Raw genomic sequence first — 13,160 nt, 5'->3', positions numbered from 1 at the left:
AGAAACATTTATACTTTTTCTTTTAAGTAATTTTTTGACCTGATGTTCCTCATGAACGACAGCATGAACTGTTTAATCACTTTTTTTCATTAATTTAGCACATGCAAAATGGGTAAAAATGAATTTTCATCAATCAAATAATATAAAAAACTAATTTAACTTTATAAAATACTTATTGCAATTTACATAAAGTATAATACAAAATAAAAATTATTAATTCAGATACCACTATGTTCAGTAAAAATCATAGCAAACTAAAGTTTGCTGATTCTAAATTAAGTCAAGTACCTAACCAAAAATTATCTTATTTTAATTTTGTTTCAAGTTAGCTAAAAACTATTCTAAAATGATTTAACATAGAAAGCAAAACAATAATTAATGTTAAAATTATATTTTTAAAGTTGTTTGATCAAAGTAGGACTGTCATAAAAATTATAAGTTTAAAAACCAATACGAATTAGATGCTAGACCAAATTTGAATTGGTAATAATAACACAGAAATCAGGTAAATTGACATGGAATTAGAATGTAATAAAATATCGATAGTTTATTTCAAATGTTAAAAGAGGAATTTGAAGAAGACAATGGTGTGGCAGGAAAAAGGATAATGCAAATTTTATTAAGTTCCTAAACCTGAACATTTACATTTATTGACATTATGCATGCATCGAATATTCGGCCACTATTCGGTATGCAGCCCTTCTGCCGAATATTCGGTCTGCCCAATATTTGGTCAAATATTCGGAAAAGAATTATTTGGAAAATTATTTTTCAATTAAGTTTTAATGGGGGAAATTTAATAAAGAATAATCTAAAATCATATTTTTTACATTGCATTATTAGATATAATTTTTACATGCATAGTTTTGTTAATATCAAAAACTTGTTAATTTATGTTCTGAAAGACACATGGAAAAGGAAAATTTTAAGTAAACTAGATTACTTTATACTGATTCATAAGTTATTTAAATGCTGATTTTTTCGTTGTTTTTCTCTCCTTTTTTTTAAAAAATTATACTCGGGCAAGTTATACTACTAATATACTTTTATGGTTATTTCAAAACCTTATATTTCAAAAACTGAGAACTTTTGCTTCATGTCATTTTTGTTTGTTTTTCTGTTTTAACTAAAGCGAAGCTTGTTAATAGACTAATAGACTTTATTTTTTTGTCACTTTTTTCGAGTACAGTAAAACAGATAACTAGTTACATAGAATATTGTGATTCTTAACGTTAAAGTTATATTTCAAAACAAAGAAAAAAAATTTTATGTTTCTTTTTTGATTTTTTTCAATTAACTTTTCTTTTTATCAGCGTTTTTATTACGACATCATTTTTTAAAGAGCGTTTCTAATGAGCGTTTTTCTTTTATGGTGCCTTTTTTTTAAAAATACGACAATGTGAAAAAGTTAAAATAAGATTTTTAGCGTTAAATCTACCATTTGAAAATTAAGAAGGATTTTTGTTTCGGTTTAGATCTAGATTTTTCTTTTTCAAAAAACTTATGTTTTTATAGACGTTTTTATTATGACCCGCACATTAAGAGGGCCTCTATAAGACTTTAATCTTTACTTTTTTCTTGAGAATACGGTACTAATTGAAAACATTGTAATGTTTAGCTCTAAAATTTTCTTTTAAACATTAAGATCCTTTTTTATTTTCTCTGCTTTGCTCTTGTATATAATCTTTGTTTCATTATAGTTTTTCTTATGATAGTGTTTTTAAAAGTGTTTCTGATAGACATTATCTCTTTTAATGATTTGTGGATAATTTTTTTTTCTTCAATTTCTTTTTCTTTCAAAAATACAACTTTAGTTTTTTTAATCTGAAAGCTGTTAGTCAGTTTTTTATATCTTAAATATTCATGCATTATCTTTATTATCCCAAACATTTCTATTAAAGTTTTTTTTCCCTTTACCCCCTAACAATAATACAGTTAAGTTTTGATTATTTTTTAATAATGTCTAAACTAAAAAAATGTTGCTATACGGCCGATTTATTTATTTAAGCCGAATATTCGGTATTGATCAGCGAGTGGGAAAAAAATTCTTACTTGATCAAGTAAAGTGGTCTAGTAGTTTAAGAAGTAAACATGCACATCTCAAAATGAATAAAAACTACATCAGAAATTACAACTTGATTGCCCTTAATCTTCTCTTATATTTTAATAACTTAGTTGATTTTAAAGGTACAAATTTTTTCCCCACTAAACTTCAGAATGAATATTATGACATGAAACACAAATCAATTAAAAAATAAAGGTTGTTTTAGTTCAATTTGGAATGAGAAAGTAAAGAAAAGTTGTACCTCTAAGTGTTCTTCAGGGACTATAACTTCCCCACAAGTGGTAATATTTTCACAACGTTCTTTACAATGTTGAATAGAAATATCTTCAGAAAAAAAAGCGTGATTATTAGGACACTTTCTGAAAGAGAAATGAAACATTTTGTTACTATATTGCTCTTAAAAAATGTATATTACAACACATCACAATAAACATATATGCATCCACCAAGAAAAAAGTAATGAAGCTTTACGTGTCAAAAAAGTTTTGTTTAGGAAAATATTACGGTTTAAGTTTTAACAAAAGATTTTTAAATGAGTTTCTATGACTTAATGCAACTAAGAATGAGAAGTTCTTACATAATTAAAATGAGTTAGATCTTATCAGATTAGTAATTTCAACAATTTAAAGTAATTTTCTTCAAGTAAATTTAAAATTTTATAGAATACAATGAGTGAATCGGCATTATCATCATCATGTATCGGCATTACCCTACTGACATATTACAATGTTATACGCAAAATTATAAACCATAATTAAATTGAAAATTTACCTTTATTTAGTTCGAGTTCCTGTCGTAGTTGTAGGTCATAAAGACAAGAGTTGCAATTGTTCTTTTTTTCAGTGGCGCCATATATGGCCAATAATTTGACTTCTGCCACACTTATATGTCACATCCGTTTACAGGGCGGACCCATTCATACATCCATTCATTCTCATATACAGATTATAATTTTAAACTGAACTAGAAAACTACCAATCTCTAATTCAGTACCCCAGGGGCATAGTTTGTTATGGGAACATGGAGTACTCTGTGACCCGACAGATTTAACGTGCACCAGTCACAATTTACTACACGGTGAGTCTTCAGCCAGCTGGATTCGAACTCCCCTTCAACGCTATCCCAGTCCCAATATAGTTTGAGTTTATTTGTTATTTTAAAACTGCAAGAGTACTTGTCATAAAAAAAAGGAAACAACAATTAGATAATAAGTAACCCATACCTGTTTAGTCTAATTGGAACATTCATAGGTCTTACTAATAAAGTTTTCTGCCAATATTCTAAAGCTTGTGGCAGGATTGTTGACTATAAAGAGAAGAAAAAAAACATATCTCAAATAAAGCAACATTTTTTAACTAAAAGATTAAAAAAGCATATCTCTTTTGATTGATTTAAACACTAAATTGGCTGCTTCATAATTATGTGGCTTTTTTTTAAATTTATGAATTTTAAGTCTTAACTGAGTATTTTTCCAAGGAATTAATTTTAAGTATAGCACGCAAAATAAGAAAATATCTGAATAACTTTTTTATTTTGTCCAATCATCTGATTTGCACATTAATACATCAGAAACTATATGATTAGACTAAATCAAAAGATTAGAATCTAGAGTTATGGTTCAAGGAGTATACCATAAATGCCTGTGTACTACTTCATTATTGCAGACGATATTTTACTTAACGAAATTTGACACAAGTCGTGTTTTCTTCGAATGTATGTTTTAATATAGATGTTTTTATAGGTATATTACGTTATACGCATATAAAGTTTTTATAGTATACGTTTTTAATATAAGCTTTTATATAGCTACGAATATGCACTATTCTTTTACGGATTCGTTTGACTCTCAAAGTGTGGGGTAACTCGGTCTAGAACTGCAAATAAGGTTCCAATATTTTGTTGAAAAGACTGTTAATTTTAATTTTTATATATTATATATATTACTAGAATTATTTTAATGAACAAAAAAAAATAGCACGCTTGTACACAATTATCAAATTTGTTTATAAAAGGTAAATTTATTCAGGATACTATTTTTATTTTTGTTATAATGCATTGTTTAATTAAATAATTCTCAAACTATGACTGTACAAAGAAGTACATAAAATTTCACAAAACTTTTTAAACTACGTACTTTAAAATAACAGAATCTAAAGTTTGATGGACATAGATCAAATAGTTTCTAAGCAGTAAAACTTCAAAAAAAAAANAAAAAAAAAAAAAAAAAAAGCGGTAATTTTAAATTTTTATTTCTCTAGAACTATTCAAACGACTCCGTACTAAATTTAGGATTTCTTCATTTAAAATTACACAATTGAAAATGATTAAAAATGTGTATATCTTAAATTTAAAAAAAAAATGATAATGGAAAGAAGTTATTGCACTATTATCAGGCGTTAAAAACATTACAGAAAGTAAGAAATTGAAATATTGCTCACATTTATCACTTCAAATTTTTCTGGTGGTAACCTACAAATGGAAGAGAAAAATGTCACATAAAAATCTGCAGATAAAGTATAAACTCTGAAATTTAAGAAAAATTTAAAAAGCACAAAAAGTAATCATGTTTTCAATAGAAGTATCAATATTTGAATTATCGTTACATTTGTCACCCATTTATACCAACTTAAAGTGCCTAAAGTCTTTTTCGAAGTTGAAAATCATTGATTTCTAATATAGTTCCGTTAATCTCAAAAAGACAAGGGATTTTATGTTTTCTTCGATTGTGTGTGTACAATTTTTTCTCTCCCTACACATAGCTAACCATCTTTTTGTTATGTGATAATCTGAAACGAAATACAAATAAAATTATTTCATTCTAACTCTCTAAATTTAAGAGGAAGAGGGGAAAAAAAATCATAATAATCGAAACAATTTTCAAATGGGATGCTTAATAGCGAGCTCACGATTTTTTAAAAATATTAGAAAGTATTAAATAGTAATCAATTAATTAATAGTAATCGAACCAAATTCATGTTTAGTTTGAAACTGATTTAAATTAATATTTCATGAAGAGAGTAGTTAATATTTTTGAAAAAATTAATAAAACATAAATAGCTTTAAGGCTGTGCGACAAAAACCTTAATAACATCATAAAACCTTAATAACTTAATAAAATCATAATAATCGAAACAATTTTCAAATGGGATGCTTAATAGCGAGCTCACGATTTTTAAGATATTAGAAAGTATTAAAAGTAATCGATTAATTAATAGTAATCGAATCAAATTCAGGTTTAGTTTGAAACTGATTTTAAATAATATTTCATGAAGAGAATAGTTAATGTTCTTGAAAGAATTAATAAAACATAAATAGCTTTAAGGCTGGTAAGTTTTTGCTACAAAAACCTTAATAACATTTATGTATAAATATTTCTATGATTTGTGTTGAAAGTCAAATATTGAATACTATTTTTCTCAGACGATTTAAAGTATAAATGCCGAAAAGAAAATGTCTGGAGAAATATATTTTTGTTAGATGAATAAACTTTATACATGGATCACTATTTGCGAACAAAAGATTTGATGCAGACGTGTAAAGCTGTTTTAAAGTAGACAATTCTCATAAGCGGAAAAAGAAATATAAACATTCTTATAACTATTTATGTAATCAATCCTTTTTATTTCATCAGAATCCTTTTTATTTTCCTTACATTAGATTTTATTCTATTTTTTGAAGTGTTTATTATTATTTAGATTATATTGATAGTAAATTAATCTAAATTATCCCAATGCTATAACTCGAACTTAACGCAATAAATGTAATAGATAAATTGATAAAATTAAAAAAAAATTAATTTTATTAACTCGCAAAATAGAATAAAAATTCCTTTATATTTTTGATTTCATTGAGTTTATTTAAAATTCATAAAGAAGATCAGAGTTGTACAATTAAACATGTAAAAGAAAATATGAAACTAAAATAAAAACTAAAACTCAATATTAAGAGGACATTTTCTTTTGCACAGAACTCTATAATTTCTGTTTAATATTATTATATTACATTATTTATTAGTTTTTTCTCACATAAATTCCGTTTTTGACATTCAGTAATCGTTTTCATCCAATGTAAAACTAAAATCGGCTCAAGATATTCAAACATATCAGATTTGTTTTTAAAAATTANGTTGTTGTATGGATTTGAATGATTGTTTTGAATTCTTAGAATTTTGTGTACTTGCAATGAATCTAAGTTAGTAGCGAGCGAAGAGAGCGTGGTTTGCGAAGCAAACCATATAAGATTGCGTAGCAATTTTCGGGGGTTGGCGAGCGCTAGCGAGCAGGGGGCGCAGCCCATTAGTTTTTGATAATACACATAGATTGTTAATAATAATCACGTCATTTACAACTCGTATTCCGTACACCGACGCTGATGTTTTTTAATCTATAGAAAGAAAAAGTACAAAATTTAAAAAAAAAAAAAAATTATCTTAAACGCTAATAAAAAATCAAAAAAAGACAGCATTTTGGAATAAAATATCCTGTAGTATTTTATTTGGCGTATAAATTATGTTTGTTGCCCAAACTAATTTGTATTGCCGAATTAAAACCCATTGTAAGTAAAGAAACAATTTTCATCCACCACGTCAACTTGAATCGCATAAAGTGGTACATCCCCAAAAGTTTGAGCTACTTGTTTTTTAAACAAATAATTATTTTCATTCATATTTATTTAACGTGAATATAGGTATAAGACAGTGTTAAATTATTAATGATAGTGACAATTGTGAGTGAGTTTTATCTACAATCAAAATTGAATTTGTAAAAAAAAAAATGCCCAGAAGGGACCAGTCACGTACATTACCTAAGCACCCAACGGAGGGTGATTTGCTAATTTTTGCTAACTATGGGGGTGGAATATAAGTATTGCTCACTTAAGATATTAAAATCACCTTGATTTCAAAACTTTTAAAAAATAGTAAAAGTGAAAAGAGTTGAAAATGTAACAAATAAAAATTGCACGTGGAAAAATTTCAAATTTAGGAATAAAAGTTGAATTTGTGGAAAGAAAAAAATTTCTTAGAAGAGTTTCTGATGTGTACAGTTTTGGACAACAAAGATTCCTAAAGAATATTCTACTGTAAGTCTTATAAGTTTTTGAGGTCATTTGATTTAATTTGATAATGTAAGTTTTGTTTTAGGCAAAGCTACATCTCTTTTTGAGTTTAATCTTCAAATTAGAATTACTGTTGTTGCAGCTTTCTTACATTGGAGGTGTTTTGCGATTTTTGTTGACAAAAGGGAAATCAAAAATTGCCAAAAAACCACGTTTACGTAATATTTGAACTGTCCCTTAGCGAAAAATTAACAGAAAATGAAGTTTGTTAACCGTAATTTAAGTTACCTAGTCAATTTAAATCAAACCAGGAATCAGCCAATGAATATATTGACACTTTTGAGAAGTGTAAAATATACTATTTACAAATAAATTAAAATATATTTCGTCATAAATTATATGTTGGCTGACTCAAATGTGCTTAGAGTATGACAAAGATGGAATTTTTTCCTTTTTTCCCTCTCAAAAATCCTGCTTAAAAACAGTAAGGCAAATTATCTACAAGATTAGGCCGTTCTTTTTGTGAGAATAACATGCTAAAGTAATTAAATTCGTCTGTCTTTTTTTTTAAAATAAATAAATAAAGAAAGAAAAATAAGAGGTACTTTTAAGCTTTTATTTCTCTAGACCTATTCAAACGATTCCGTACTAAATTTAGGATTTCTTCATTTAAAATTATACAATTCAAAATGATTAAAAATGTGTATATCTTAATTTAAAAAAAAAAAATGATAATGAAAAGAAGTTATTGCACTATTATCAGGCGTTAAAAACATTACAGAAAGAAAGAAATTGAAATATTGCTCACATTTATCACTTCAAATTTTTCTGGTGGTAACCTACAAATGGAAGAAAAAAATGTCACATAAAAATCTGCAGATATATAATAATGCAGTATAATCTCTGAAATTTAAGAAAAATTTAAAAAGCATAAAAAGCAATCATGTATTCAATAGAAGTATCAATATTTGAATTATCGTTACATTTGTCGACCATTTATACCAACTTAAAGTGCCTAAGTCTTTTTCGAAGCAGCGAATTAATAATTTTTAATACGGTTCCGTTAATCTTAAAAAGACAAGAAATTTTATGTTTTCTTCGATTGTGTGTATACAATTTTTTCTCTCCCCACACATAGCTAACCATCTTTTTGTTATGGGATAATCTGAAACGAAATACAAATAAAATTATTTCATTCTAACTCTATAAATTTGAAATGAAGAGGGAAAAAAATCATACTAATCGAAAAATTTTTCAAATGGGATGCCTAATAATGAGCTCACGATTTTTAAGATATAAGAAAATATTAATAGTAATCGATTAATTAATAGTAATCGAACCAAATTCATGTTTAGTTTGAAACTGATTTTAATTGATATTTCGTGAAGAGAGTAGGTAATGTTTTTGAAAGAATTAATAAAACATAAATAGCTTTAAGGCTGATAAGTTTTTGCGACAAAAACCTTAATAACATTTATGTACAAATATTTCTATGATTTGAGTTGAAAGTCAAATATTGAATACTATTTTTCTCCGACGATTTAAAGTATAAATGCCAAAAAGAAAATGTCTGGAGAAATATATTTTTGTTAGATGAATAAACTTTATACGTGGATCACTATTCGCGAACAAAAGATTCGATGCAGACGTGTAAAGCCGTTTTAAAGTAGACAATTCTCATAAGCGGAAAAAGAAATATAAACATTCTTATAACTATTTATGTCATCAATCCTTTTTATAAAAAAGACAGGGTTATAAGAAATTTACGTTTCATCAGAATCCTTTTCATTTTCTTTATATTAGATTTTATTCTATTTTTTGAAGTGTTTATTATTATTTAGATTATACTGATAGTAAATTAATCTAAATTATCCCAATGTTATAAATCGAACTTAACGCAATAAGTGTAATAGATAAATTGATAAAATTAAAAAAAAATAATAATTTTATTAACTCGCAAAATAGAATAAAAATTCCTTTATATTTTTGATTTCATTGAGTTTATTTAAAATTCATAAAGAAGATCAGAGTTGTACAATTAAACATGTAAAAGAAAATATGAAACTAAAATAAAAACTAAAACTCAATATTAAGAGGACATTTTCTTTTGCACAGAACTCTATAATTTCTGTTTAATATTATTATATTACATTATTTATTAGTTTTTTCTCACATAAATTCCGTTTTTGACATTCAGTAATCGTTTTCACCCAATGTAAAACTAAAATCGGCTCAAGATATTCAAACATATCAGATTTGTTTTTAAAAATTATGCAAGGTATCAGCAATAACAGTAATTATTATTGCAATGAGTAATAATTATATTCACACTATCATAGGTTGCTATCACTCAAATTATAATTACCGTTGTATTTGTTCAAACAATATTATTTTAAATCAAAATGTCTTACTAAATGTAGATATAGTGTGATTTTAATAATGGGTCGATACCTTAAGATGCCCCCGAGAGAAAAATAATATTTGCTGCAGGCTTACTATATACAGAGTGTCCCGTAATCACCGCCTTTAATAGGTATTTTTAGAATCCTTGTAAAAAAATAAAGTAAAAAAGTATACACATTGCACAAAGTCGTAAATTAATCAAGATCTGTTCAGACACTTCACAAGAGATGATGACGGGATAGATAGCTTCAAAATCAGATTTATTGTTTGAGAAAACTTGAAGGTGTTTCTCATAACCACCTTTCCGTTTCTCGCTGTATCCTCAAACAAGTTTTGATGTTTTGGTTCTCGTTTTTTAGACCAATTAATCGCTATAGTTTCTATTTCAACGTTTATATAATTTTTGAGCAGAAGGTCATTTGATAAATTTTTTGCTTCTAGGTCGATTTGAAAACGCAATCTAATGTTTCTATTTTTCATGCTATTTATTTTAGCCATTGCAGCATCATATAAAAAGTTTCATTTCAGAAACACAAACACAAATTCAAAACAAATTAAGATACAGAGCAGTGGCGCATAGAACGTGGATGTTGGCAGGAAATTCCTAGATTAAAAAAAGCCCCTTAAATAAAGAGAAGTGTAATCTCTCGTAGTGACGAAAAAAAATAAAGAAAGATTCATTATGTAAACCTAACTCGATATTTTAAAGTATTCTATTAACTAGAAGGAGAGATTTCAGTCAAAATGTTTACAAGCTGCATCACGCGTGTGCGTCGAACCTGATTGGATGGCAGGATGACCCACGCATGACGTCGCTTCTAAAAATCTAATTAAATTGCTGAATAGTTTCCCATACCTCAATTTACAATCTTTACAACATAAATTTAAAATATTACAAATTTACAATATTTAGAAATTTAATTCTCTGTGTTAATGTCAGCAGAAATTCTTGGTGAAAAACTAATTACTTCTAACAAAATCTCCTCAATTTTGATTTTTCTTAAATGTAAAGAACATTTACACTTTATAGGGGATTTTCTTTGAATCTTTCTCTTCAGCACTAATGCTCTTAATCCTATTATTGAATTTATTTAAATAACACATATATTCCTCATAAAATGTGGCAAATATTCAGTCGTTAAAAAACATCTCATGATAAAAAAAAAAATAATAGATTAAAAGTTTTAGTGCTTAGTCATTCTTTTATTAAATAACTGAGGCTGTTGCCACCTCGTCCCACTCTCTGCACGCCACTGATGTTGAGTAATAATGGCACATCAAAAATCGTTCCTCAACAACTCTTGTAATCGCGAAAATGTCTCAAGAGACAATCTCAAGAAAACAACTCTTGTAATTAAAAAAATAAATCTAAGAAAAAATAGCCATATTTTAATTACGTTACAAGCAAAATGCCAACAAAAGCTGTGCACTTAAAAAGAAAGACAGCATATAAGATCAAAACGAAAATATAACTCAGAAAACGCAACTTTTTCTTTAGAAGAAGAAGAAGAAACAAAATAATTTCAGGAAAACCCATTATAAGAAAGCCTCAGTTTCTTCCCACTTTATTTCGTTTGTCAAAACAAAATAAGATCTCCCTCAAAAATAGTCCAACAGCGAAATGAAACAAATGAGCAAAAAGCTACTAGAATGACGGAGAAAAAAAAATAGCTGACCACTAATTTATTTAGAGATCTGTTGCTGACAGTTTCGAAGTTTAATTGCCTTTGAAGAAAAATAGTTTTTGGTGGAAATTGCAGTCTTTGGTACCAAAAGGATTATTCATCTTTTTTTGGCATTTTTATTCCGTTTTCAACAAGGGAACAATAAATTCTCGTCACCTCAGTCAAGCTTATAGCTCGTTTCTGCTGATGACGCGTCGCTGTTAAACGAAATGGAATTGTTTTTTCTGTCTCTAACAAAATATGTCTTCTACTGTGACTGCAACTTGTTATACAGTTCATTACTTTAGTTTTTCGAAATAATAATTACTGTTACTTGAAAATCAGCCGCAAAGAATAATTTGTAAAAATGCAACGAAAATAGTGCAAAGGCAATAGAAAAATACAGTTTATTTGCTATGAAGATCTCAAAGATTTCGTTTCAAACACAATTAAAAAAAGAAATATATTGGGAAATTGAAAATGTCCTACCGAATTAGAAAAATAATTATTTTGGCATCGTCATAAGAGTTACATGATTGTTGTCCATACGAAAAATGAAACTAAAAATTTAAATTTTTAGTTAATAGCGAGAGGCCGGTAGACTCTAATAGTTTTGTAGCCACGCTTTCCTCAAACCTAATGAGTGCGATATCGAACTGTCCTTTACATTTAATAGCCACTTGTAGCAAAAAAAAAATTTTTTTTGCTGAAATTAGATTATATTTTTAACAAAAATCCCATATAGAAATAATTTACGGATATAAAAAGTTAATTTAATAATAAAAATAATATAAATATGTGACAAAATTTACTTACATATTCTGACTTGAAAGAACTTTATTTAAAAATATTCTAAGAGAAATATATTTTATATATATTATAGCTTTGAACTGTAAATTAGAACTCTACTTCCACATGAATCGTTCCATCACAAACTAATGGATTGTGAAGGATCAAAATTTTGAATAGAGACATTGAGCTCTAGAAATGAAAATTCTGTTTTCCAGATTCTTTCTATTTTTTATTATTTTATTTTATAACCGTCATTGAACAGCCGACCCAATTTTGTATACGACTACTAATGTTCAACTCCGTAGCCTTGTAATTTTAAACCCAATCTAGAAGACAGGGAAACTTCTGGATCAAGTATTGGGGGGAAATTGCCTTCGTGAAGGACTTTTTTGATGGAACTAAGCCGTATTTGTGTTACATGGAGAGGAAAACTACGAAAACCTCCCACGGTTAGCCTGGCGGCAAAGGGAATTACATCCGTCTACCACTGAGAATGTTTCACGTAAGCACTGTGTCCTGCGCAAGCCGGATGCGGAATTCTTATCGACCAGCCAGCGCTGGGATTCGAACCCGGTTCATCTCATTGGAAGGCAAGCACTCTACCACCTGCGTCATCAAGGTTCATTCTTTCTGCATTGATGATTAAACGATTGATCATTAAACGATTCATTGATGATTAAACGAAACATTAAACGATTTTTGGAAGAAGAAAAAAAAAACGATGGGAAAAAGTAATTCGTAGCTTATATAATTTATGCCGCCACTATTTTTTTTTTTAACACGCCACGTGGCTAACGGTTATTTTCAGGTCTTACTAAATTGTGAAACTACAGTCTATCTTCGTAATATAAAAGAAGAAACATATTGATTAAATTAATTAAAGACAAATAAAGAGTTATACCTGTAAACACTTTTGTCATAAAATTTTTTTATTCTAAGGGGTTGAGAAATACTTCTTTTACGAACTATATGATGTGGTTCCAAATGGACGTGTTGGACCTGAAAAAAAAAAAAAAAAGCGAATGTCATGAGAGAAAAAAAGGAAGAAACAAAAATGGTTAGCACTGAATAATAATCCTTTTGAACATTCAAAATCAAACATTGAATATAAAAAATCATTCGTAGGGTCATATCAATTAATATTCGTTCATTTGTTCGACCTCTCGCATTTCTTTGAATAT

At 27.6% G+C, this 13,160-nt stretch overlaps 1 protein-coding gene across 4 annotated transcripts in view; it reads right to left on the bottom strand.

Moving 5' to 3' along the window:
* Nucleotides 1-13,160, bottom strand: part of LOC107452086 (leishmanolysin-like peptidase, invadolysin) — a 180,460-nt gene that overhangs the window by 21,433 nt on the left and 145,867 nt on the right. For 3 of the 4 annotated variants that reach the window (XM_043049228.2, XM_043049194.2, XM_043049266.2), the window contains exons 2-5: nt 12,881-12,978; nt 7,929-7,959; nt 3,288-3,370; nt 2,307-2,424 (exon numbers count right to left, since the gene is read on the bottom strand). In XM_043049228.2, coding sequence (XP_042905162.1) covers nt 2,307-2,424; nt 3,288-3,370; nt 7,929-7,959; nt 12,881-12,978 — 330 coding nt within the window. Of the gene's footprint in view, nt 1-2,306; nt 2,425-3,287; nt 3,371-4,503; nt 4,535-7,928; nt 7,960-12,880; nt 12,979-13,160 lie in introns of all 4 variants that reach the window. The other variant, XM_071179858.1, reaches the window with a different exon arrangement.

This window comes from Parasteatoda tepidariorum, chromosome 4 (assembly GCF_043381705.1).
Source record: "Parasteatoda tepidariorum isolate YZ-2023 chromosome 4, CAS_Ptep_4.0, whole genome shotgun sequence".
Lineage (NCBI taxonomy): Eukaryota > Metazoa > Arthropoda > Arachnida > Araneae > Theridiidae > Parasteatoda > Parasteatoda tepidariorum.
Note: the sequence above shows the minus strand (reverse complement) of the source record. Positions and strands in the feature narration are given on the sequence as shown.